The 26,322-nt window shown below is 37.7% G+C and overlaps 3 protein-coding genes and 1 long non-coding RNA gene across 4 annotated transcripts; 3 read left to right on the top strand and 1 right to left on the bottom strand.

The window, feature by feature from the left end:
- Positions 1-8,938: 8,938 nt before the first annotated feature.
- On the top strand, positions 8,939-11,540 carry LOC116306171 (uncharacterized). Its single transcript, XM_089029687.1, has 2 exons — positions 8,939-9,757; positions 10,340-11,540. Exons 1-2 carry the CDS (start codon positions 9,054-9,056, stop codon positions 11,130-11,132), a joined length of 1,497 nt encoding a protein of 498 aa, XP_088885813.1. The 5' UTR covers positions 8,939-9,053; the 3' UTR covers positions 11,133-11,540.
- Positions 11,541-13,545: 2,005 nt separating this feature from the next.
- LOC116306176 (uncharacterized) lies at positions 13,546-15,572 on the bottom strand. Its single transcript, XM_089029694.1, has 4 exons — positions 15,249-15,572; positions 14,454-14,604; positions 14,145-14,189; positions 13,546-13,934 (listed from the first exon to the last, which is right to left on the bottom strand). The coding sequence occupies exons 1-4, from the start codon at positions 15,510-15,512 to the stop codon at positions 13,696-13,698; spliced, it is 699 nt and encodes a 232-aa protein (XP_088885820.1). The 5' UTR covers positions 15,513-15,572; the 3' UTR covers positions 13,546-13,695.
- Positions 15,573-19,057: 3,485 nt separating this feature from the next.
- Positions 19,058-22,106, top strand: LOC148911344 (uncharacterized). Its single transcript, XR_016119746.1, has 5 exons — positions 19,058-19,145; positions 20,055-20,079; positions 20,423-20,469; positions 20,608-20,677; positions 20,978-22,106. It is a non-coding gene; the product is annotated as an uncharacterized LOC148911344 (long non-coding RNA).
- Positions 22,107-22,250: 144 nt separating this feature from the next.
- On the top strand, positions 22,251-26,215 carry LOC148911343 (uncharacterized). The gene has a single exon (XM_089029686.1). It carries the CDS (start codon positions 22,732-22,734, stop codon positions 25,468-25,470), a length of 2,739 nt encoding a protein of 912 aa, XP_088885812.1. The 5' UTR covers positions 22,251-22,731; the 3' UTR covers positions 25,471-26,215.
- Positions 26,216-26,322: the final 107 nt, after the last annotated feature.

Below are 26,322 nucleotides of genomic sequence, written 5' to 3'. Positions count from 1 at the left end.
TTACAACAATCAGTTGATGAACCTACTCGCGAGAAGAATATTTTAGATCTTGTACTAACTACAAATGCTGATTTGATTAAAGACCTCGAAGTCGGAGAACCCTTCTCCGACCACAATTCAATAACTTTCAAAGTGGACACCCATCCTTATCAAAACCGTGTGTCAAAAAAAGAAGTCTACGCATTTAGCAAAGCCGATTGGAATCATCTTAGAGCTCTGTTTAATAAAACACCGTGGGATTGTATTTTGGAAGACGAAGATATAAACACCAATTGGGAAACCTGGAAAGACCTTTACTTTGCAGCAGTCAACGATAGTATACCAAAATACCGTCAAAAAAGGAAAATTAGTGCACCATGGATTACCAAAGATCTAATAAAACTGTGCAGGAAAAAGAAAAACCTCTATAAAAAAGCCAAAAAATCGAACAACGAGGAACAGTGGACTGCGTACCGTAATCTAAACAACTCTTTGAAAAAGCAATGCAATTCAGCAAAATGGAACCATCTGAAAGATCTAGCAAACAAATTAAAATCCGAGAACAATTCAAAGCCATTCTGGAACTACATGAAATCAAAACGAAAAGGTACCAACGACTTAGTGTTGCTGAAAGAAGGAAGTCAAGAAGTGACAAGTGATCAAGACATAGCACAACACATGAATGAATACTTTTCATCTGTATTTACACGAGAACAATGCATCCTTCCAGAATTTGGCTTTGTTGTTACTGAAAAGTTACGCAACGTTCAATGTTCAGCTAATGAAGTGGAAAGTTATCTAAAAGAATTGAACATTCACAAGTCCCCTGGGCCCGATCAAGTACTACCGCGTATCTTGAAAGAATGTGCAAAGGAATTATCCACATCACTGTGCAAGATGTTTAACAAGTCGTTTTATTCTGGTACACTTCCATCGGACTGGAAAATTGCAAATATAACTCCAATCCACAAAAAAGGTCCAAAACACAACAAGGAAAATTACCGTCAAATCTCGTTGACATCTATCATTTGTAAAGTGGCAGAGAAAATAGTACGATCAAGAGTCATAGCCTTCTGGACAGAACATCAACTATTAAACCAAAATCAATTTGGATACTTAAAAGGCAGATCAACGGTAGGCCAACTTCTAAGTAGCTATAATGACTGGTGTTTATCAAGAAATACCTCAAAAGCGACAGATGTTATCTTTTTAGACCTGTCAAAGGCGTTTGACAGCGTTCCACATGAACGCCTACTCTTCAAGCTTAACAGGTATGGCATTGACGATCAATTACTATTGTGGTTCAGGAATTTTCTAACTAATAGAAAACAAAGAGTGCAAATACGTGGATCCTTTTCTGATTGGTCTCCAGTAACATCGGGTGTCCCGCAAGGTTCAATTCTGGGGCCGATCTTGTTTCTGTTATATGTAAATGACATTCCAAATGTAGCCACATCAAGCATCAAATTGTTTGCTGATGATACTAAGATCTATCGACGACTAACCGACGTTGGGGATGTAACAGCTCTACAGTCGGACCTTGCTTCTTTAGAAGACTGGGCGGCGGATTGGCAAGTCAAGTTTAACCCTAAAAAGTGTGAAGCCATGAGGATAACTCATAAGGGTGATAAGAATAGAACACAATATCACATATCCGACACAGCATTAAAGAACGTACATGACTACAAAGACCTTGGAGTTATAATGTCGAGCGATCTAAGTTGGTCCAAACATGTAGAAGCAATTGTACATAAAGCAAATAAAGTCCTTGGTTTAGTTAAACGTACCACGGGTAGTAGAAATAAGGAAATCTTTTCCATACTCTATAAATCACTGGTCCGTCCCATTCTGGAATATGCATGCCCAGTTTGGGCACCACACCTAGTAAAGGATATCCATGCAATTGAATCTATACAACGAAGAGCGTCACGCATCGCACTTGGTCAAAAACGACAAGAGATGGCATATGAAGACAGATGTAAGATACTCAAATGGAACTCTTTGCAACTTAGAAGGGAATTCCTCTCTCTAGTTGAGTGCTATAAGATTGTACACAAGATGAACGGTCTAGATTTCAGTGACTATTTTGAACTTTGTAAAAGTACGAAAACGAGAGCTAATCACCAATTTAAAATACAGACCAAATCTGCTAGAGTAAATTGTTACAAATATTCTTTTTTTGTGCGAATAATCAAATCTTGGAATGATCTTCCTAATAACGTAGTAAATCATACAGATGAACCCAACGTAAATAAATTTAAAACAAGACTTAAGAAACACATGAACATTTTTTGAAGTTAGTATTGTACATATATATATATATATATATATATATATATTATTAGTTCTTAAAATTATTTATTTATTTTAAATTAGGGGACTTATATAGGGCTAACCTCAATGTCTTCCTTTTCAAAATATGTAATCTGCATTTTTGAATAAAGTATTATTAATTGGTATTTGTTATTGAATATAGGATACTTTTATCAAGTTAGCGTTATTTACCAAATGTCAAAAGTAGTACGTAGGAGGACTAACTACCACAATGTGCGTATTTTCGTCAGAATGCAATTTTCATATATCTTCTTCACTAGAAGCCGAGAAGCAATTTCATCTATACCATCTCAAGAGCAGGAACAGGACTTGCCTAGTTGTTCGAGCTTGTCTGATATAGCTTCTTGCGTTTGACGGGTAACGACTCGACTGACTTATTTCTGTCTCTTCGATCATAGCTACACGGACCTCCAACTATAGAACTATTAAAACGAACAAACCACTTCCATGTTTATACAGTGCTTGCTGAACTTTCCCATGGAAAGATGGCACGTGATTTTAATCATTGCGGCAGTAACTCAATGTTAGTTTCATGCATTATCAAAACAATGTTTATTGAAGGAAATTGCTATTATTAAATGCTACTGGATTAGTAAAACCATATTTTGAAAATCCAATGAAAGAGCTGCTAAATAAAATAAAGTTAGTTCACTGGAATAACCTCGTTCCCAAGCACTACAACTTACCTATATTATCTTCTATTAAGTTTGAAAGTTATTGTTCGATTTTCATCTGCGTGTTCATTTTAGGGACCGTTCATTTTTTATCGGGAGGGGGGGGGGGGGGGGGGGGCTGGTGGTTTTTGGAGCTTTCTCAGAAAAAAATGTATAGCCCGCCTAGTTTGGTACAAATTTTTTGTATGGCCCACCCTCTCGTTCATATTTCATTGAGATGCCCCCCCCCCCCCCCCCCTCTCTACCAATTCCTCAAAAATACATATATATGTTTGTGTACAATTCAGTGAGTTCTGTAATTGTAACGTTACATTGATAATGAAAGTAACAGGGAGTACTCACATTCTAAAGTATATACATTTCAAGGCTGCCATTGTAATAGGGTTAATATCTAATTGATCGATCATTGTCTCCTCAGTACTATGATATCGATCTCCGCATACTTTTTGTTGTTAGATTCCATACTTCAGATAAATATATGGTGTTGCATTTCCTGTTGACGTCCCTATTGTCTACAACAGCTGTCTACTTTAAATTTTTACACTTTGTCCAACACACCGATGGGGATATGACAGACTTATTGGAATTATCTTATTGTTCATGTTTACATTATCTACTTTCGTTAAAGATAGTCGAAGGGTATAAGTATAAAGTTTCTTACCGGTTGTCGTAATTATGAACGTCAGACGTCGCTTAAATCAGTTCACGAGCGGTTAGAGTATCGTACCATTCTGTTGAGTCATTCTATTGTTCTCTATATACAGTTTTTGTTTCTTTGTCTTTGAGTTCTAAATCATTCTTGAGAATATCAGGTGGTCTGCAGCCTTTGGCCAGGAATGTAGGCAATACACAGGGATGACTTTATATCATCAAGCAATACAAAAAAAGGAAAATTGTTTAATTTGTTGAAATTGTTTTTAAAAGTAAAAATAATCCAATTCATTTCTATTCACTATTTTTCTGCCAGAACGTGAAACATTGGGGGATGCTTTGTCATCGTCATTGCCAATGACTGCAAGAATTAAGTCATCGACTTCGTCATTATCATCTTCATCATTATCATCTTGATCAACATCTTCATATTCGGATTCTTCTTCTTCTGCATCTGTGTCTTCATCCTCGGTATGTATCCTGCTACTGGCCGGTTCACTTTCTGTGCGTAGGTGATGGTTTTGAATAACCAACACTTTCTCGTCTTTCCTCTTCTTCAAGTGGTCGTTAAGATCATGGTGGAGCAAATATTTATTTAGCTCTGCCACTCGTAGCTTTTTAAGATCATCGACATTCTGGACTAGCTGGTCCCAATCGTAATTACAGTATTCTTTGTCTTGAGCTTTTTGTTTTGCTTCTGCCTTTTCTTGCTTTCTTTTTTCTTTTCTGTATTCTTTAATTTCTAGGTGTTGAAGGTAGTCAAACACCAATTTTGGCTTGACGATCAGTTTATCTGCGAATGTGGCAACACTGTCAGGGTCAGCTGTCACTACTTTCTTGTCTTCAAACCACTTTATCAGTTGTGTCCTTGGTTGCCAGTCATCCACATCTCTGTTCTTAATTGGGGTCTCGCTATAAGATACATAGTGGTAATCTGGAAGGGCTGACCAGTCTGGGTATGGTCTTGGACATTTGGTGATTGACGGTCCGACCCATGTTTGGCAAGTTGAACACTGCTGCAGGTCTGAACATTTAATGAACTCCCTGTAGTTATCCCCATCCTCGTAATGATTTTCAATGAACAGCTCTACTTTTCTAAAGTAGCAGTGCCCAGGTACCAATTCGGATTTCGATCCAGCTGTGTGGTATTCCATGAGATATTTTGTATTATAGAAGAACTGACATTCTGGTCTTGGAGTCACTTGAGCTGACATGTATCCATGGGGTCCTGCTGGGGATTCATCAATTCTGTCACAAACCTCTTGGCAACAGTACCAAACATTACGCTCAACACATTCTTCTTCAAGAGCTTTGATTTCTTCTGATGATATATTCTCCAAATCACTTTCGCTGATTTCCTGGTGTGGCTGGAATTTATTAAAAGGAAGGGAACCTCCATCTGATACTGCATCTCCTATACAAGCATTAGTTCTTTCAGCAGGACATGGATCATTTACTGCTAGATGAATCCTCATCTGCCAGTCAAGATTGAACAGCCTAGCCAGTTCTGCATCTCGGAACTTCACCTCGAAATTTGTAATCGAAACACCAGGTCCTTTGTCTGTGCGCATAAGAAATCGTGGTTTGGGGGTACTTGGAAGGTTACGTGATGCCATTTCCATCATGAATTTTTCAACTTTGTTTGTACAAGGCTCATATTTCTGCCATAGTTGTTTTCCAGCTTCTGTTGTACCTGATATACAATCTCTTAAAATTTCTAGGTCTGTTGTGACTTCTGACAGCAAATCAGAGATTTCATTGCCAATGGCAACTTCGTTTGGCTTGACGCGAGTATACAGTATTTGTATTATCAAATCCAATAGATGCTGAACTCCCCAACTTCTTTTCTTACCCTCCATCCATCAAGGTCCCCGAACTATTCATTGCTGTCGAAAACATTGCTTCGGTGAAAGGCGGCATAGAAGCAAAGTGTGTCGCTCAAATAGTTGCAAATCACCTCACAAATGCAGCTGCTAGTAGACTGCTCACAAATTTACGAACAAAGATAGCGGATGAAGTCTTCTCTCACCTTTATCCTGAAGAGCAGGACACCAATTCAAATACTGATGCCCATATTGAAGTTGGTTTACATGACAGTGAGGACAATGTCAATGATGATACTGATGAAAATGAATACAGCGATGGTGACGATGGTGCTGGCACTGATGAAGATGGCGAGAGTGAGGAGGAAGACTTTTAATGGACTGCTGATATAGCTTTATCACTTTCGTTATTAATATATACTATAGATATTTATTTTTACACATTTATAGCACATTGTTCCTGTTTTAATTTCTATATCGACTGCAATAAAGATTTATTAAGGAAAAATATGTTTATAAAAAGCGTAGCCCCCCCTCTCAATGCCTCATGTTGTGCCTGGCCCCCCCTTTTTTGGCAATTTTCCGCGGGGGGCCCCCCCCCCCTCCAAACCACCAGCCCCCCCCCTCCCGATAAGAAATGAACGGTCCCTTACTGACAAAGCATGCTTCGTGTCACGCAATAGAATGAGTTAAAAAAGTATGTGATAAAATATGTTAATATTTCGCAATTGAAATGTGTTGGATATTACTATGATGTCTTTTTCTTGGTTTGATCTTCTAGTTTTAGCAAAATTCAGCGATGGAATGATTGCAATTAAAATTATAGTCACGTCGGTGGAGGTAACGCAACAAGCTGTTTACGGTTGAAATATCGCGAAATAGAGATCGTAAAAAGACCTCAACGGAAAGCTAAAAATGATTTGCCCAGAGATTTTTCTGTTGAATCTGATAGAAATACATTAGATAATCCTCTGGGTGTAGGTTTTGAATAATATGGTATCTCCGCACATAGTTTTTATAAGCAGTATTTTAAGGCCTTAATTTGCATTTTTAAACTTTGGAAAAAGTGTACACGGTAGAAAAATTATTTCGAATCTTAAATCGCCAAATATTCTAGAATAAATACAACGAAAAGCAAGAGGAATACCTATTCCTTCGGTAAAAAGTACCAACCGAAAAAATTGTTAAGTAGTTTAGCTGTAGGATGCGCTTATTTTTGTACTAAATTCCTTGACCTCGTCGGTCATTTTCCCCCTGCATTTGGGCGAAATCTATTTTCGTAAATTTCGTGGGGAAAAATTTTTTGTTTTTCAAAACCACAGGTAGCCCAAGTTTGGTTTCTGTGGTGTCCTGTTATAAGGAAATGTATGGAGATTCATCAAAACTTTCAATAAAATCATTGAAACGTGAAATAAAGCCTCGAAATTTTACCCGATCATTGAGAAATAGCACTTCTTTCGCTCTGCGTGGTTATTTTTTGAATTTAGTCCGTTTTAAGGATTTTTTTCCCCACCAGTAAGAAATAAGAGAAGGTTGGAAACTCGGGATCCAAAAGCGAGCCATCACGAGTCTTTGAAACCTCGTACGTCTTCGAATTTTCTTTCCAGCGCCAAATTTTAGTAATGACCCTTCTCTCACATCCCTATAGAACCGAGAAAGTCGCATTAGAGATTAGTCTTCGCGTCTTTAAGCCATGAAATTTGCCTGTATTCACATACTACCTCGCTTGTTCTGACCCGTACTTGGAGCTCACTGTACACCAGTTCAACGGATTTCTTTCGGCAACCGACCCGAGGTCACGCCGGAAGTCTTCGTATCGTAAATGCGGATTCGATTTGGATATCGTATTTCTTCGAAATTATATGGTGAGTGTATTTTTTAACGGCCTAAGATACAAAAGTATCTAACTTATGATTTCGAAAATTATGGTGAGTGTATTTTTTAACGGCCTAAGATACGAAAGTATTTATGACTTATAATTTCGAAAATTATGGTGAGTGTATTTTTTAACAGCCTAAGATACAAAAGTATTTAATTTATAATTTCGAAGAAATACGATATCCAAATCGAATCCGCATTTACGATACGAAGACTTCCGGCGTGACCTCGGGTCGGTTGCCGAAAGAAATCCGTTGAACTGGTGTACAGTGAGCTCCAAGTACGGGTCAGAACAAGCGAGGTAGTATGTGAATACAGGCAAATTTCATGGCTTAAAGACGCGAAGACTAATCTCTAATGCGACTTTCTCGGTTCTATAGGGATGTGAGAGAAGGGTCATTACTAAAATTTGGCGCTGGAAAGAAAATTCGAAGACGTACGAGGTTTCAAAGACTCGTGATGGCTCGCTTTTGGATCCCGAGTTTCCAACCTTCTCTTATTTAATTTAATAATACTTTATTCAAAAAAATGCAGATTACATATTTTGAAAAGGAAGACATTGAGGTTAGCCCTATATAAGTCCCCTAATATAATATAATATATAAGTCCCCAGTATTTCTTACTGGTGGGGAAAAAAATCCTTAAAACGGACTAAATTCAAAAAATAACCACGCAGAGCGAAAGAAGTGCTATTTCTCAATGATCGGGTAAAATTTCGAGGCTTTATTTCACGTTTCAATGATTTTATTGAAAGTTTTGATGAATCTCCATACATTTCCTTATAACAGGACACCACAGAAACCAAACTTGGGCTACCTGTGTCAAAACTAACAACACCTCGATTTATTTTACGCTAAGGGCTATCTAAAAACCAAATATGAGCGAAATCGATTTTTTGACTTGTGCCGATGTTTGGTCGACTCTTACAGAAAGTCTCTCTTAAAAGTTTTTCGTGATAGCGGCCTGTGATTGTTGAGCAACTCTCCCACTCTTGAGCAAAAGATTGTAAGATTTCATATATCAAAACTTATCTATTAAGTAGCAGCTTATATTGTTTTGCTCAGAAACGGGCTTTCATGAAGACACATGCAATCAGATATATTTAGCGGAATAGAAGACATTGTGAGATTAGCACGTTATGACATGCGATAGAAGGAAGGAAGTTATAAACTTGTTGAAACTGAAAGTTGTTATTTTCGCTGGGATGTCAGGAAAGGCTACTTAAATTACTTAACTAAGCTTTACCTGAGTTTAGTGCAGTTATTCAAGAATATGAGCATTTGAAAGAAAGGATTCTTACAAATGATATTGACTATGGCGCGCCAAACTAGACAAAAATACTTCTTCAAGAAATATAAGACTAGTTGTGAGAAATATAAGACTTGTTGCCGAAATATATGACTTGTTGTCGGAAATACAAGACTTGTTGCCGAAATATATGACTTGTTGTCGGAAATACAAGACTTGTTGCCGAAATATATGACTTGTTGTCGAAATATAAGACTTGTTGTCGAAATATAAGACTTGTTGTCGAAATATAAGACTTGTTGTCGAAATATAAGACTTGTTGTCGAAATATAAGACTTGTTGTCGAAATATAAGACTTGTTGTCGAAATATATGATTTTATTGGCGCCTGCAATCTTCGATCAGCGGCACTACAAATGGCGAGCCTGCGATAATGCGGGTTAGCGGGTACTCGAACATAGTTAAAGATGGCGGATTTGTCTGTACTTCTTGACGTCTTACAAACTGGAAAACAAATTTGCGAAGAAGTGAGAAGGAACGTTTTTGTTGCGGATAGAGAGACTGCTGAGAAACTAAGGAATAATTGTGTTCAACTTATCATTGCCCTTGTTGTTGCAACCAGACGAATGCTATTGGACGAAGGAGACCGAAATTTTATCGACGAGAATGTCAATCTGTTAATTTTAGAAATACAGAAATATATCTTAATGTTTGACGAACGATTCACGGAAAAGGAAGAACATGAGACGCGTTATTCTTGCCCTATAGATTCCGGTGTTCGTCAAGGTCGACCAAAATTCCTCATCCCTTGCCAACAGCTAGAAGGGTTGAGGTCTCTTGGGTTTTCATGGATTGCTATAGCTAAAATGCTGGGTGTATCGGAAAAAACAATCAAACGTCGACGGGAGGAGTACAATATGTCTGAGCATCCTGTACTGTTTTCTGATATCACTGATGATGAACTGGACAGTCTTGTTAAACATGTTCTGGAAATGTCACAGAATTCAGGAGAACGTATGATAATGGGATGGTTTAAGGGAAGAGGCATTCATATCCAAAGATGGAGATTAAGAGAAGCAATATCACGTGTGGACCCAGTTGGTCAAGAGCTTAGAAGGAAAACAGTCACCAAAAGGAGAGTGTATTCGGTTTCAACTCCAAATGCATTGTGGTAAGTTTATTTACTTTATAATTTCTACAATATAAGTTACAATCAGGTCTTTCCATAGACCCCTTGCACTGATTCCCTAGAGGGACTGTTGTGGGGGGACAATACAAAAGCCAAAAATTATCATTTGTTTTGTCTCCCAGAACAATTCCTCTTGGGGAATCAGTGCAATACGAGGGGTCTGATGCAGTTATCATTACTATCTGTCCTGTGGAAGAGGTTTGACACAGCCATCCTCAGTCTGTTATATTGTCCCCATATCTGGCTGATAACACAAACCTTGGGCTTCATAATTTATTAGCTAGAAGGTTCAACTTTATTTCATTATTTGCTTGGTATTAATTTTGAACAAAATCCACCGAATGCCTTGGGAATTTGTAGAACCAGCACAACTGGTTATGGTGGTCATCTTTATTTCTCTTTATTATTATGATTTTTTCTTCTAGAAATTTGTAAAAAGAAAAAGCAGCATGTCTTTGATGCATACTTTGGATTTATATACTATACTGGGATATTGTTATTAGTTTGTAATGATCAAATAGGAAGAATAACATTATCTAATTATTATTTATTGCATATTTCAAGGCACCTCGATGGACATCACAAACTGATACAGTGGCATATTGTCATTCATGGTGGCATTGATGGGTTTTCCAGATCTGTAGTATTTCTTCAAGCATCAACTAACAATACAGCTAAGACTGTCTTAGAACTTTTTCTCAAAGCTACTGAAGTATTCCATTACCCACGTAGGATAAGAACAGATTATGGCACAGAGAATGTGGAAGTTGCAAGAGTAATGCTCCATCGATATGGTCCAGAAAACAACCCTGTTTTAACGGGAAAGTCAGTCCATAACCAAAGGATTGAGCGACTATGGCGTGATGTACACAATTATATCGTGCAGTACTTTAAAAACATTTTCTTTTATTTGGAATCAGTTCAACTTCTAGATCGTGATGATGAGGTTGATTTGTTTGCTTTACATTATGTATATCTGCCACGGATAAATATTGCTATCAAGCAATTTGTTTTGCAATGGAACAATCACTCCCTCTCTGGTGATGGTGGATATACCCCTTTACAGAGGTGGACTGAGGGCTTTTACAGATTTGCCCAGTCAGATTACACAACTGTGAGAGACATACTCAATCCAGAGCACTGTAATGAGGATTATGGTGTTGATGATGATGGACCATTGTCTGAGCTTCAAACCAATAACCATGTTGAAGTACCAGCATCTACCATTGAACTAACAGATGATGAAATGTCTCGGTTAGCTGCAATTGCTAACCCCACATCTAATGACAATAATCATGGTATTCATTTGTATGTTTCTGCCAGAAACCATGTAATTGGTATAATTACTGATAACTGATAACTAAGATAGATTAGAGTACAGGGTTTGTGCTACAAAATTCACAGATTTCTCAATGCCCAAAATTATCATTTTGAAGGACCATTTTTTTCTGACTGAGTGACAGAAACAAGTTAATTGACTATCACTCAAAAAACGTTTCAAAGACCAATTGATAATGACAACTAATGTAGAATTTAAAGGAGAATTTAAGGGATATCCAACAATTTTGATATTTTCAATGACTGTTCAAGTGTACTAAGAACAGAACGTTCAAACCCTGGGTATTGAAATGCCTCAATTTGTTCATTGAAATGCCTTCATTATTTTTAATTGATGTTATTTTAGTGAACCAACTAATTAAACCTAGCCAAAAATAGGTAAATCAGTGTACATAATTATTTTTGAACATAAACAATATTTGAACCATGAGAGAAAAGTAAGTCGTATTATCAGATTTCAAGTATTATTTTTAAGAATGTTTAAATCAACGTTTATATATACTGTAAGAAGTATTATATATTTCAATCAATGTTTATATACCGTAAGAAGTATTATATATTTCGATCAATGTTTGACTATTCCATTAGAAGTAGTATATATTTTAAACAATGTTTATCTATGTCTAGGAAGTCTTACAAATTATACATGGAAGTATTTTTGTCTAGTTTGGCGCGCCATATACCGGTCTGTCCAATTTGGAAATACATGTAATTGAATTCAAAAAACATTCCTCTGACTGCCAAATTGGACTCAGCCTATCGGCCTCTTCCAATTTTGTTAGTCCTTGGAATTTTTTTCATCCAGTTATTTCCAAATTGGACAGCATGCATGTAGTCCTATTACCTATACTTATAATACACTCTACAAAATTACTCGATTCTGATTGGACAAGAGGAGTACAATTAAATTCCAAATTGTACTCTGTAGAGTCCCAATTAAATTCCTCAATTTTGTTGAGTGTATTATAAACAAAAAATTGCACAATGTTCTTATACCATTCAGAATAGACCTCCTTGGCTCTGACGTAATGTTTTCCCATTTCAGACCACGTGTCATTCCCTAGAGTATCATTTCTTTGTTTAGGTTTGCGCTGAGTTGCACATGAGAAGACACATGAATATGGATACAACTCAAACAAAGAATATTATTCTTAAGGGAATGACGTGGTCTGAAATGGGACAACATTACGCTTGAGCAGTCCAGAGCCGATGAGGTCTATTTATAGATACTTGTGATAATGATGATGATGATGATAATAATAATAATATTATTATTAATATATTATTATTATTATTATTATTATTATTATTATTATTATGACTAGTTGTTTCTAATAGAAAGTGAAATGCTGCAAGTAATAATCATTATAGTATCTACCCGTGAAATAAGTTATTTTCTTCGTAAGTTCATCCGTAGTCTTGTCTCCCCCACAGCCACTTTCAGTGTCATCACACAAAGCTATCTCCTGGGCGCTCGCTTATTCAGGGGAGAAAGCGTTGCGTGACTGATTTAAGTCTGTGCAACTCTTACACTTCCTTTGTGCTTAGCAACCTCCTGTATGCACCTAAAACTCAATGACCAATCTGTTATATATTAGACTAGAACCTGCCTAGGAACAGCCACTTCCGGTTGTCACATACGCGACTTTATCTGTGATGTCAGACACGTTTGCTTTGGGGACTTTTAGGGACAGTTTGTCATTCTTGTAAAACCTATTCTTAATGAGTGTTCATTAAAAACCTTTCAAGACATAACACAATCCTTTATTTAAAGTTAGTTCTTTTAAACCTTGTAGCATTACAACAGAAGTTAATAAGGGTAAGGTTTTGTCTGTGTTATGGTACAAGTCCAAGTAAATCCCAAAACCCCTTTTATATTCACATTTCTCATAGTGGCTTATGCCCTGGAGGGGGGTACTCCAAGGCAAAAATACCGGATATGCTCATCATATCTCTTAGGGGTAAAAATCAGCGATTTGGTATCCTTTAGGGTGTACATTAAACTTTAGAATTTCAACATTTATTTGGGTACACCTACTTGCAAGAACGTTGTCATACGATATTAGAACATTAGTAATTTAGTGAGAAAGGAATACATTAAAAGACAAAAGAAAAAGTTCAGCTTCAATGATCTTCATTTGTCTTTTTAATATAATTTCTATTCCACTAAATCACTAATGTTCTATTTTCGTATGACAACGTTCTTGCAAGTAGGTGTATCTCTTAGGGGTTAAAATTGTCCAACCATACCCTTTTGAAAAGACTTCGACTACCTTTTAGGTGTATTTTTGAAAATTTCCGACCAGCATACCCAATACTCTTACCCTGATCACTTGTATGCTTTGCGACGCGTTGACCAGAAACCACAAAGACATATTAAGCGACAAGAAAATCAATAACAAAACGTGTCATGTTCTGGAGCATGACATGAAGTCATTTATTTATTTTTATTGTAGTCATTCATTTACATTCTTGAAGTCATTAATTTACTTTTTATTGTTTGGTTAAATATTATATCTGCATGTAATGTCATTATCCGATATCCTGACTTCTGCAAGCCTTTCGTTGCCTTGTCATTGCATTTACTGACAACTCAGTTCTCTCAACTCTTTCGCGTACTTCTGTTTAAAGTTTTCTCTGTCCATTTTCAAGAATTGAATGAAATCCTTGTATATTTTATCGTCACAAGGAGCAGACTTGTAGCAGTCCATGAAGTGACTAACATCACTGCATAATTTCTTGTTACTCATGAATTCCTTTGCCAATTCAGTTGCACAGCGGCGGTTCGTTTTAGCAGCACAAGGTGCAAAGTCGTCTGCCTCTGAAATGAAGAGATTGAAAATACTGAAGTAGACCTTACACTTTTTTTGTGCTTACGCCACTTCCTAGTGTGCTTTATTACTGAACGGAGCACGGCGAAAGCCATTTCATTTGTGAACCAGATTCCGCTCACTCCATGTTAACTTTGCTTATAAATAACCACATTATCATGCGCACGCGTCGATATCTATCAAAATTAAGTCTTACTAACCAAGGTCTTTCCCATGGGCTATCTTCGTGAAATATTCTTCTTTATCTAAAAAAAAAGAAAAAAAAAGAGAGAACTCTTTTGTTTATTTCTATAATTCCTTCAGGCATTATTTCTTTTTGAGAGGAAAGAAAACAATTAAGGCCGAAGTATATTTTAAATTTCAATGTTTCTAATTTACGGTGACTGATGAATGAAAAGGTTAAAAAAATGTACTTCGGCCGCGGAACGGTTTTTGGATAGTTTTTGGACGATTTTTGCCAAGCACCGTGTTCCGTGACGTAAAGTAGGAAAGTAGTTTAGTCTAGATACCATGAAAAACTTGTTCCAATCGACTAAGGTCTGGGTGGGTACAAACGCCCAATTTGTTGTCGATGATCATATGTTGAAGGACAATGAATCGTAACTCGTTTATGAATTCCCCAGAACATCCAAGATTGGACATCAAACATTCACCGATACCCTGCGTGAGAATGGGAAAACATTGTCAGTAAGATTTTGAGGAAATTGGGGGTTTATAAAATTAGCATCCTTTTCACCCAAGCTCCTTGTTTTTCCCGAACCCTGAGACAGCCTCTGGTGCTGATAAAAGGCAAGGCACGGCTATAACTCACAGATCAATCCCTGAAACAACCTCTGGGCTGGTCTAGGTCAAGGCACGGCTAACTCACAGGTCAAACCCTGTAACAACCTCTGGGCTGATCTAAGTCAGGGCATGGCTAACTCACAGATCAAACCCTGAAACAACCTCTGGGCTGATCTAAGTCAGGGCATGGCTAACTCACAGATCAAACCCTGAAACAACCTCTGGGCTGATCTAAGTCAAGGCATGGCTAACTCACAGATCAAACCCTGAAACAACCTCTGGGCTGATTTAAGTCAGGGCACGGCTAACTCACATATCAAACCCTAAAACAACCTCTGGGCTGATCTAAGTGAGGGCACAGCTAACTCACAGTCGAAATTTGTATTTAGCATGTTGGAATTTGAACAGGAAAAAGAAATCCAAAAAATACCCCTCGAGTCAAAAGGTCAAAAGACTGAAAAACCCACACCCCATACTTACATAAAAATAACGCGAAAAAAGGATTAAATTTAATAATTTACCTTGTAAGAGTTGCAATAGATGTTCATTAAGGGTTGGTTTTTGTCGGCGGTACGATACGCGTCCGCGTAAACTCCATAACACCTCAAGTATTCATGTTTCTCGCAGTCGCTTATGTCTGGCCTCGCGTTAACCACGAAGACATGCCAAGAGAGAAGAAGAACGATAGCAAAACGTGTCATGTTCTGGAGCATCTTCAAGTCGTGAAGTGTAGACCTTCTGAACTCTTGAAGCCAATAAATTTGAAATTGTATCAAACCCTGCATTTATCACTGATCTGTATGACGTAATTAAGAACTGCCGGGAGGGGGATAGCACATTTGATATGGAAACTATCTGTCACCACCTTATTGACTGTATGACTTAGTTGAGAACTGAGACTACGCAGTAAGCGCACAGAGAGACAAGGGCGTATCCAGCCAAAATTTTAGGGGGGGGGGGGGGGGGGCTAATTGAGTTTCTTCCGTCAACACAACGAAAAACAATATAAAAAAGCATCGTTTTTTCCTGCTGAAGAGGAGGGGGGGCTTCAGCTCCCCTTTATCCCCCCCCCTGGATCCGCCCTTGAGGGAGGAGGTTTGTGAGATTTTCGGTATAGCAAAATCCTTGTCGTTTGGAGGGATGTATGTGTATTTTGTTCTATTCCTAGACTCTGTATTATGTGAGAGTAAAGTTTGTTAGTTCCCTGCCTTGATTGGAGAGCTATTCTGTGGGTGTTCCGATCATCGTTTTATAATCCATCCGCACATCCGTTTTTTAACATGCTAAATTTCAATTCATTGTGTGAGATGACCGTGCCTGATCCATCAGCCCAGAGGTTCTTTTAGACGTTGGAAAACATCGTTCCTCAATTTCATAGACAAATATTGATTTTCGCATTGTCTTCTTGACGAATTTTGCCGATGCATTTGGTCCTCTCTCCCTGTCCCTTACTCTCTTTCTCTCTCCGCTTGTGATTCAAGCTAACTTAGTAATTGATGTCCACTTAAGACGTCCTATCCCCCCCTTTCCTGACTTAATGATATGTATTTCACACAGACTAGACTTTTGACTAAAAATATATCGACCAAAAAACCCTAACAAACAGACACAATAGAAAAACATTCTTTCAGTAACATGCAGTAACCTTCGTATTGCAAATGTTGCTCCGGATTTCTTCGTACATGAACTTAATATTGATGTTTTGCTGAAAAGAAAGAGGAGTAAAAGCTCAATAAATAGAAATCTAAGTAAAGAAAAATATATATACTCGTTAGTTAAAGTTTTTTTTTTCTTTCTTTTTCTTTTTTATGAATGACTGATATGACAGTCGAAAATAGTCAACCTGCCTCAAGGACCGTTCTTATTTTTCCTTGTTTGTTTGTACATCTTTCTTTGTTTCCTTTCTTTTGTCTTTAATTTCAATGGCAGCAATTAGCTAGATTTTCCCCCCATATATTTTTATATATAATTGCCATTATTTTATAGAATATATGTTAGGATTAGTTTTTACCAAATAGATTTTATGATTATATATTAATAGATATATTTTATATTTTAGGATATTTTGTAGTATTTTGCGCGAGATTTATGACAGCTATTTTACAATTTGTCTTGGTTGATTGTTATTTAAATTGCCAGCCAGAAGGTATAGGTTGCTATCAATAGACGTCACTTTCGGTAATAGCTGCGTTTTTAATGGTTGGTAGAATCCTGTAGAATCTTGGAGGTCGTTTTGTTCTCTTGTTTTCTGGCTTCATGTCGTAGAAATAGCCATATACAATAGTTTGAGGACTTATTTTGACATGTTTTGACTTAACATCCGCTAGTTGCCCCTCAGTCAACACTAAACAATCCAACAAAGCAAATTAACAAAACCTACAGTTAAAATCAGAGGCACAACGTAAAAATGGCAATGTTTGTGAACATTACGTTTACCGATACAGAATTAGTCATTAGTCTCTTTTGTTATATCCTCCAACATGGCCGCCGTGTCTTTGTTATTTCATTCTCTTGGTAATGATTGAAAACCAGCAATAGAGATGTACAACTCATAACCCTTGTTTTCCTTTCTCGTAGATAATCGTCTGTATTCACTTTGCCTTGACTACATGGTAAGTAGTTTATGATATTTTTGAGATTGCAATAAGCCTTAAGCGAGATGACGTTTTACCCCCGACTCTATACCATAATAGTTTTTAAAATTCTTTCATATTAAAATTTTTGATTCCTTAGAGAATACAGGAACAATAGTCATAATTAAAGAACAAAAGCAGTGTGAAAAGGATTATGGATTAGAGACGGGGGTATCTCGCTTCAGGCTTATTACTACCATCATCGTTGAAGTGCGACCCGCGAAGTTTGATGCCGTTCACAGTAGCATTTTAACGACTGCCAATCAAAGAACTGCAATAAAAAACATACCAAGCTTTACTCTATATGTTAGACCCCGTCCACACGTATCCGCAAACTTTTGTATCCGCAAATTTTTTTTAACGGATACGGGTTGCGTCCACACGTGTCCGCAAATTTTTGTGTCCGTATTTGCAAATTTTATGAAAACGGATACGTGTGGACAGTGAAAACGATTCGGATACGCTGCGTGTGGTCGCAAACATTTTCGTATCCGCAAAAAATAATTTGCGGATACAAAAATTTCCGGATACGTGTGGACGGGGCCTTAGTGTCGAAGTTGGAGTAGAGAAAGCTCACTCCATATTTGGTATGATCAATTCCATATTTGGATTGTGAAGAAAAGAAAAGGAAAAAAAAAGAAAAGTATAAAAAAAGAAAAACTTTGGAAATCGAGGAAGTTTTGGAGAAAAGAGAAGGAGAGGTTCTCGTCAAATGGGAAGGATATACGGGGACGACCCTTGACCTGGCTGCTAAGCTCTTCCCTAGTCCTTTTTTCAAAGAGCGACACAGGGAAATACGACACTCAATGTTTGATATGCACTATATCGAGGGAGATTTCAAACTGAATTAAAGATTTTTAGTCTTATCCTCTAAACTCTTTAATTCAATTTATTAAATATTGTAAAGTCCTTCGTATGAGCTATACTGAATATACTGTATCCTTTTAATTATTCAGGGCAACCTTGTATACATTTCTGCCGACTTCTTAAGTGTTTAGCAATTTTCTTTTGTTTATTGTTGGATTATGGGCAATAGCTGACTCACAGCGCACTGATCCGTCCGTGATGGTGAGTACACCATGCTGAGTATCCCATCCCAGTCATCTTAGCCAAGGTGCTTGGTTCAATTTTTTATTCCGAGGGTTTTTCCGGCCTTCCGGATTTTCCTCCCTCGTCCCAAATTAACCCTAACTAAACTGGTTAGAGCTGTGCCCCTGGGTCATACATAGACTGTATAGCTGGCGCCAAAGACAGCTTCACATGCTTTCCGTTCGACCCCCTTGATTTGCATCACTGCTGTCGGCTTTGCTAGTTGCCCCTCAGTCAACCGATTGTTTGCCCCCCAGTCAACTCCAAAAAGTCACGTGATTGTTAGTAAGAAATTAAACAATCCAACGAGTCTCCAATCAGCAAGGTAAATATTCACCATAATCACTGAGCCCGAGGCAGATAATTGTTTTCGCATAAATACACAGGTGATTCTTTCAAAAAAAAAATAAGATAAAAGAAATTTTTTCCCCATTAACAGCAACAAAGCGGCTGGCCGCCATTTTGGATTTTCGCTTGAGGTGATTATCGTGCGATAGTGTGAGTTTCTTGACCAATCAGCGCGCGAGATTTTCTATAATCACCTGCATATTTTTACTAATAATATATATTATTACATTATCTCAATATATTTTGATTTTCCCTTTCAGTTTCTGTTGGTCATGATCTTCACTATCATCAGTGACATTGTTGCTATTGCTATCTATTATGACTCTAGATTGGGTGATTTACCAAACGGTCTGTACATCGCACATTCAATATGTATACTCCAAATTGTAAAACACTGTCGGGCTGAAAAGGTTAAATTATGTTATGGGTAGCATGGGTGGCGTTCGCGTCGTCTTTCACCGCTGTGGGTCCAACGGGTCGGGTCGTTGGTTCGAGCCCTGCGGTCGCCACATGTGAATTGAGTTTGTTTGATGTGTTGTTCTCTCCTATGCTACGAGGGTTTTCTCCGGGTTCTCCGGTTTCCTCCCTCCGTAAAAATCAACATGTGAGTTGACCGTTGTGTGCATAGAATATTAAATGTAGTGGGTAGTGGGTGTGAGCGAAAAGTGTCCCCAATTAGAGCGAAAGCGCTAGAACGACTAGACACTTAAATAAAAGTGATTTTCATTTTTTATCAAAGCCGAGGGGTATTCTCTGTAGTCGATATCGTTTGATATCCGGCCTGGGTGTTTACATACAGACACATGCATGAAAAGTGACAAAATGCTTTTTTCAGTAACTTGAATCAATGGTCAAGAGCTGTAAAACGGCAATTATGCATAATATCAGCTTTATTACAGTTCCTATCATTATCACTACAATTGTTGAAATAATTTTAGCTTCGCATGAATCTGCATGTGAAGAACTAAATAAACTTTTAATCCGAGCCCAGAATTCAAATTTGCAACGTTCGTTTCATTAATGTAAGCTTCAAAGCAAGATGGAAATCAAACTTCCAATAATGAAATGAATGTTTGAGCAGGTTTGACCCTTCTGTTTACCCAGAACGCCCTTCAGTCTTCGCTTTAAGATGATTTGACTGCTGCAACCCAACAACTTTTTTAAAATTTGGTGTATACAAAGAGTTTGTTTTTATTTCTTCAATTCCATTTCTTTTCATTTCCAGTAATTGAATTTATACATCATTTCGTTTTTCAGGGTCCACACTTAGATTCACTGCTGGGTATCCTTTGTTCATGGTGCTTAACTTTGACATTAAATGTTCATGCTAACAATTTTTCTTTTCAGTTGTTTTATCGTTTTCATCGTATTCATCTTGCAATAAAAAACATAACTTTATCAAATATAAGCCTGAAGCGAGATGACGTTTTACCCCCGTCTCTAGACCATAATCCTTTTCACACTGCTTTTGTTCTTTAATTATGACTATTGTTCCTGTATTCTCTAAGGAATCAAAAAATTTAATATGAAAATTTTTTAAAAGCTATTATGGTATAGAGTCGGGGGTAAAACGTCATCTCGCTTCAGGCTTATTGTGCAATGTTTTGACCTTCAACTAAAACAAGTTCTTTAATCAAAGCTAAGTATGGCTATTCTCAATCTTATCCTCAAGGTAAGCTATGTCAGTAGCAAAAACATTCGTCCTTCGTTTCCTCCTTCTTCCTTTTCTTCGTTTCTTCCTTCTTTTTTCCTTCCTTCCTTCCCTCCCTCCCTCCCTCCCTCCTCCCTCATACCTTTCTATATTTTTTAGCCACTGTTCTGTATTTGCATTTTCTTGGATTTCCGAAATCGAGGCGGTGAAGTGGACACAAGATGGGCAGGTAAGCGATTATTCATTTTGTACTTCATATCTGAGCTAGACTTCGATATAAAATTATTAGAAAGACAAGCGCAAAAGGATTACATTTAAAACGGCTCAAGCTAACGCCCCTAGATTCCATTAATAGTATATGTTCATTATTTGAATATTGAAATTTATTATCCTTTCTGAGAATACAAAGAATTCGAAATTATCGTTTCAAAACTCGAATTCTGATTGGATTATGGCATATCCAATCAGAATTTCAAGTTTTGAGTCGGCTATTATTCTGATTTTATACTAATTTTGGAATTTTTTACAGAAAACCCTTACATCACTATTGCAGGACGAGATGGCGGCGAGAAGCCAGCTGGCGCACCACAGCCATAAGAAATAAGCTAGATCAAGATAAAGCATTGTACGCCATATTCATATCCGTGGAACATTGGGTGGGAGACTGGTGGTGATACTGGTTAGCCTTCTATCCCGGCCTCCAGTGTCAGTTGAGTCAGGGTTTTTTCCCCATTCTCGTTACCATATCCTCCTCGGTTGTCTCGGCTTTGGAAAACCCTACAAACTCTTGCAATTTGATTGACTTTTAAGAAGAACGATAGATCTTCTAGATCTATTGGATAATCGATGTTTTTATTCGCTATTTGTAGATTTCACAAAGCCAAAGGCTTGTCCATGCTTGTCTTGCTAGCTTGTCTTGGAAAGAGTTCGAGCATGCGCCCTGAGGACGCGGTCGCAATATTCCTTGCTTCTGGTTGTAGGGTTTTCCAACGACAACCGAGGAGGATCTGGGAACGAGAATGGGGTTTTTCGCAGTCTTGGATGCGCGGGGAGTAGGGACGAGTTCCAAAACAGGAAAAAATTACCAAATTGACTGAACTGAATCTGGAGGGGAAAAGGGACCGTGAATAGTCTCTTTTCGTCCAAGAAGCAAAATTATGGCTAAGAATTTGTTTTGCTCCCCAACTGTTTTACTTGTTTGTTTGAATGTTTCTTTCTCTGTTTGTTTCTTTTGTTTTTTTCCTTTTTTCTTTGTTTGTTTTTTTTTTCTTATTTCATGGCAATTGTCCTCGTTATCAAGTTCGTTACCAGGATAATAAAGAATTCTTCTGATTCTTTGACATCCTTCATGTGACATTGTTGTTAAAAATAGTATTGAAAACAAAAGAGGAAGGTTTATAATCTTAGAAACAGAAATTGGAGAAGATCCAGCTATTGTCGTAAATATTTATAATCCTAAAAACTTCTGACGTTAGCCAAAACATTTCTTTAAACGTTCATTACCAGTCTCCCACGGTTTTTTAAAGATATGAATTAGGTGGACAGATATTGGCACACGCCTTACTGATTTTTTTTTTTTTTAAACTTACATAGTATAGTGATTATAATATAGGACAATATGTGGATTATACGATACGCTATAAAATAACAGTTAGAAATCTCGCGTTCTGATTGGTTGGGAGCGCTTGTTTTATACGGAAAGCACAGAGCACGCGCGCGCACTTTCAGTTTGCATCTTATCTTTGGGCGTCACCTTCCCGTCCCCAACCAGTAAGTCTCGGGTTTGATTTCACACAAACTCCGCATCACATCCCTTGATTCAAGAGTTTTTCTTCAGTATTTCTCCCTCCAGAAAGCCTAGCACGCCAAAAAGGACGTTTGCATGATGGCGTCATTTGACTCCCACTACCGAGTTGCTTCGCCAATTTTTTTAAATTTTATTTAAATTTGTATTCCCTCATGAAAATAGTAAGACAATTGGTGCATATTAAACGAAAAAAAGAAAGTGTGCAAGGGAGTCTCGTAGTGAAGGTCAATGACGCGATCATGCAAACGTCCTATTGAAGGTTTTAAGAACATGTCTATTTTTCTATTATTTGTAATATTTGCCAATTCTTGGCTTTCACGTGACGTCACTGACCTATTTCGACCTATCCAAATATGGGCGTCCGCCATCTTTGTGCTCCTCCGAGTGTGAAATGTTGTGATAATAGTAGGCCATTTTTATAGTGTTTAGAGTTTTAGCTCGCTTCAGAGCCAAATGACGTCTCAAAACTTTGGAAAATGGCTGTGCCAGTGCTCTCGAAATATGGATCAGGTCTTGAAAGTCATGTAAAGGAACGTTATTTGAAGAAGATCGAGGCAGTAGGCGTTGATCCAGTCACCATACCAAGTGAGCAGTTTGATCCTGAATGTTTGCCTCCAATAGAGCAGTCAGATTTGTTTAGTTACTTGGTTTTGCAGACGAGCTATTATACGAACGATCAGTTTAAAAATTACAAGAGTTTGGAAGCATATAATCAAGTGGTGTCTGGATTTGTGGCTTCAGTAAGAGGACGAATTATCTCAAGCAAGCATGTGGTCGTGGCGAAAGTTCGCCATTCCCAACGCATGAATGACCCTCTGGCCGATATTTGGATCATTGCCGGCAAGGATGGTACGATTTTTTCTGCTCATTGTTTGGGTTGTAAAGCAGGCCTAGCAGAATCTTGTTCGCATGTTGCCAGCGTCTCATTTTACATCGAATGTTGGACAAGAATCAACGGGAAATTAGCCTGTACCCAAGTTAAGTGCACGTGGCTTCTTCCCACGTATGTCAACCAAGTATCTTACGCAAGGGCCAAGGACATAGATTTCTCTTCTGCGAAAAAACTCAAAGAGATTCTAGACAGTAACATTGATAAATTGAATGATGAAAATTTAGGACAGTCTCGTAAAAATCAAGCTGGACCTGGACGAGACCCGAACCCTTCAGCCCAAGTTTCAGCAGCGGAAAAGGAGGAATTTTACACAAAACTCTACAACTGCCAAACAAAAGCTGCTTTGTTAAGTTTAATCGACCCCTTCGCTGACCATTTCATTTCCAAAAGTCGGAATGTTCCAGTTTTATGTGATCTTTACGAGCCTTGTAATTTAGATCTAGATTATCTAGAACTGTTGCGAAAGTGCTTAGATGTCAAGCTGAACATTTCAGACGAGGAGATAAAAGCGGTTGAGCAAGACACAAGAGATCAAGCTAAGGGCCCAGGTTTTTTTAGACATCGTGCTGGCAGAATTGGAGCCTCTGTATGTGGTGCTGCCTACAACACCAACCTAGCTCAGCCCTCCCAGTCACTGATCCAATCTATCTGCTACCCCCACTTGTACAAGCTGGATAACAAGGCCATTCGACATGGCATCAAGTACGAACAGTATGCCATTAATGCATATGAAAGCTTAATGAAAACAAAGCATATTAACTTTGAACTTAAGAGATGTGGTTTGTTCATCAACAGGGAATTTCCTTTCATCCATGCAACCCCAGACTTTTTAGTTTCTTGCAATTGCTGCGGATTGGGATGTGGAGAGGTGAAATGTCCCATTTCCATCCCCAACTGTGACTTTAAGCAGTATGTTCTACAAAAAAACTCTTGTCTTGAGGTGGTAAATGGCCTAATGAAGCTAAAGAAGAGCCACAATTATTACTTACAGGTTCAACAACAGTTGTTTACTCTGCCAGAAAGAAAATATGCTGACTTTGTTGTTTGTGCTGTGGATTCAGATGGAAATGCACACATTGTGTGTGAGAGAATTTACCCAGACCCCCACCACTTCAAAACTGTCGTGAAAAAGCTTGAAGCATTTTGGAGGATTGGCATACTCCCTGAGATCTTGGGACGGTGGTACACAAGAAAGTGCAATGTTATCATTAAAGTTCCAGGTGATCAAGCAGTCTGCTTTTGTAGAGGACAGTGCAGTGATGAGATGGTCTCCTGCAGTAATGCTGACTGTCCTTATGGCCAATTTCACATAGAATGTTTGGCTGTAGGTGGGAAGTCCATACCTAAAAGATGGTATTGTCCTCACTGCAGCAGGCTGCCACAGTTTAAGAGAGGAATTGGGGCTTCAAAAGCCAAGCCGAAACCATCTACTGTCAACCAAGCTGCAATGCAATGCAATGCTATTTGTGTTTGTAATGCAAAGGCACTCATAAGTGATAAACTGGTCGAGTGCCACAATGCCAACTGTACAAATGGTCATTTTTTTCATCTTAGCTGTTTGGGATTGAAAAGAATGCCAAAGAATCACCAGTCAACGTGGGTGTGTGGTGCCTGTAAAGCTAAAGAAAACAAATCATCCACACCTACCACTTCTACTTCTTCAAAGACAACCTCTGCCAAGCCAAGCAATTCACCATCACCAGAAACTTCAGAATCACAAACAGATGATTGTAATAGTGACAGTGAAGACGATATTGAAATCACACAGGTTACAACCGGTGTTGTTGACAAGTATAGTGCCCTTGCAACACTAAACAATGCTGATTATGACCTCATCAGTGATCCTGCTGGATGGCTTAATGGTGATATAATTCAAGCTACCCAAGTATTATTGCAGAATGTAAACCAGTCAATTGAGGGATTTCAGCGCCCAACCCTAGGAAGAGTAAGGAACTTTGATGTAGTTTCGGGAGAATTTATTCAGATTTTGCATACAGGGACTGATCACTGGGTATGTATTAGCAGTATAGGATGCTTACCTGGTGTTGTAAATCTTTATGATAGTCTCTACCATCATGCAATTAGCCAGGAAATAGAGGAGCAAGCAAATGACTTAATCGGTGGAAGACTAGTTAATTTAGAATTTGTACCAGTTCAGCAACAAAGTAATGGTAGCGACTGCGGAGTTTTTTCAGTTGCTTTTGCTACGTGTTTGGCTTTTGGTACTAACCCCAGTCATGTAACTTTTGATGTTGCTAAAATGCGTCCCCATTTATTAGCTTCCCTTAAAGGTGGACAAATAAGCATGTTTCCAACTTTTTAATTCATTCTTTAGCAAAGAAAATTATTAGTGATAAGTAATAGTCAGTAATATGACATAAATATTATAATAAATAATTTTTAATAAATAACCAAAAGCAAAAAGCTGATAATCAAAATAAATACTTCATTTAAGTGATTTAAATCAGACATCTTTTCATTGGAACTCAGTGAATAAAATGTAAAAATGTTTGTGTCTGAACTGTCCAGCATTATCAGCTTCTTACTTTAGGCTCAGTCAAAACAGATTAATTCTGCTTTGAGAAATACACCAACATATTAAAATCTTTTCTTTCGAGATTCAATCTACATCTCTTATTATGAAATCTAGTGACAATATTAAAATAAGCAGGAACCCATGTTCAGGGAAATGGTGTATCAGGGAAGAAACAGTAACATGACAATGAGTCATACATAGAGCAATATTTCTAGCAATAAAATTAATTAATAAACATTTCAGTTGCTATTGAATATTATTAGACCTCTGTTTACCTTTGGCATAATATTTTTCAATTTCTCTCTGGCTAAAAAATTGTTAGTTGAATCAAAATCAGTATTCATGTGTTAGCCACAGTTATCTTCTTAGCACATAATCTCAGATGAAAAATTAGGCCATAGGTAAAGAGTTATTTTCACTTTCTTTTTCCTTCATGCCCTTTTTCATATCAAAATTTAATTTTTAAGATTGTTTGTCCCCTCCATATTTGGACTTGTTGAAGAACGTGAATAAAATTGTTGCTTTATTTCTAGTGAAATAGTAATTGTGATTTTAGTGTTTTGTGCCTGTCGCAATGTAATAATGATTTCTCCTGGTATAATGTTATTATAGAAAAAACTTTAAACATTGTTACCACCC

The sequence above is a fragment of the Actinia tenebrosa genome, unplaced genomic scaffold (assembly GCF_029948245.1).
Source record: "Actinia tenebrosa isolate PJP-AT-01 unplaced genomic scaffold, QUT_ActTen_1.0 PGA_scaffold14__42_contigs__length_11649687, whole genome shotgun sequence".
Classification (NCBI taxonomy): domain Eukaryota; kingdom Metazoa; phylum Cnidaria; class Anthozoa; order Actiniaria; family Actiniidae; genus Actinia; species Actinia tenebrosa.
This window is presented reverse-complemented; position numbering and strand designations above follow the sequence as displayed.

What these genes read in the sequence shown, in the direction of transcription:
- LOC148911343 (XM_089029686.1), top strand. Translation starts at nt 22,732, where the DNA reads ATGGCTGTGCCAGTGCTCTCGAAATATGGATCAGGTCTTGAAAGTCAT.
- LOC116306171 (XM_089029687.1), top strand. Translation starts at nt 9,054, where the DNA reads ATGGCGGATTTGTCTGTACTTCTTGACGTCTTACAAACTGGAAAACAA. An exon ending in TCAACTCCAAATGCATTGTG is followed by an intron (nt 9,758 to 10,339) that starts GTAAGTTTATTT and finishes GCATATTTCAAG; the next exon opens with GCACCTCGATGGACATCACA.
- LOC116306176 (XM_089029694.1), bottom strand. Translation starts at nt 15,512, where the DNA reads ATGCAGGGTTTGATACAATTTCAAATTTATTGGCTTCAAGAGTTCAGA. An exon ending in TCTATTGCAACTCTTACAAG is followed by an intron (nt 14,605 to 15,248) that starts GTAAATTATTAA and finishes ATTCTCACGCAG; the next exon opens with GGTATCGGTGAATGTTTGAT. An exon ending in AGCCCATGGGAAAGACCTTG is followed by an intron (nt 13,935 to 14,144) that starts GTTAGTAAGACT and finishes TCTTCATTTCAG; the next exon opens with AGGCAGACGACTTTGCACCT.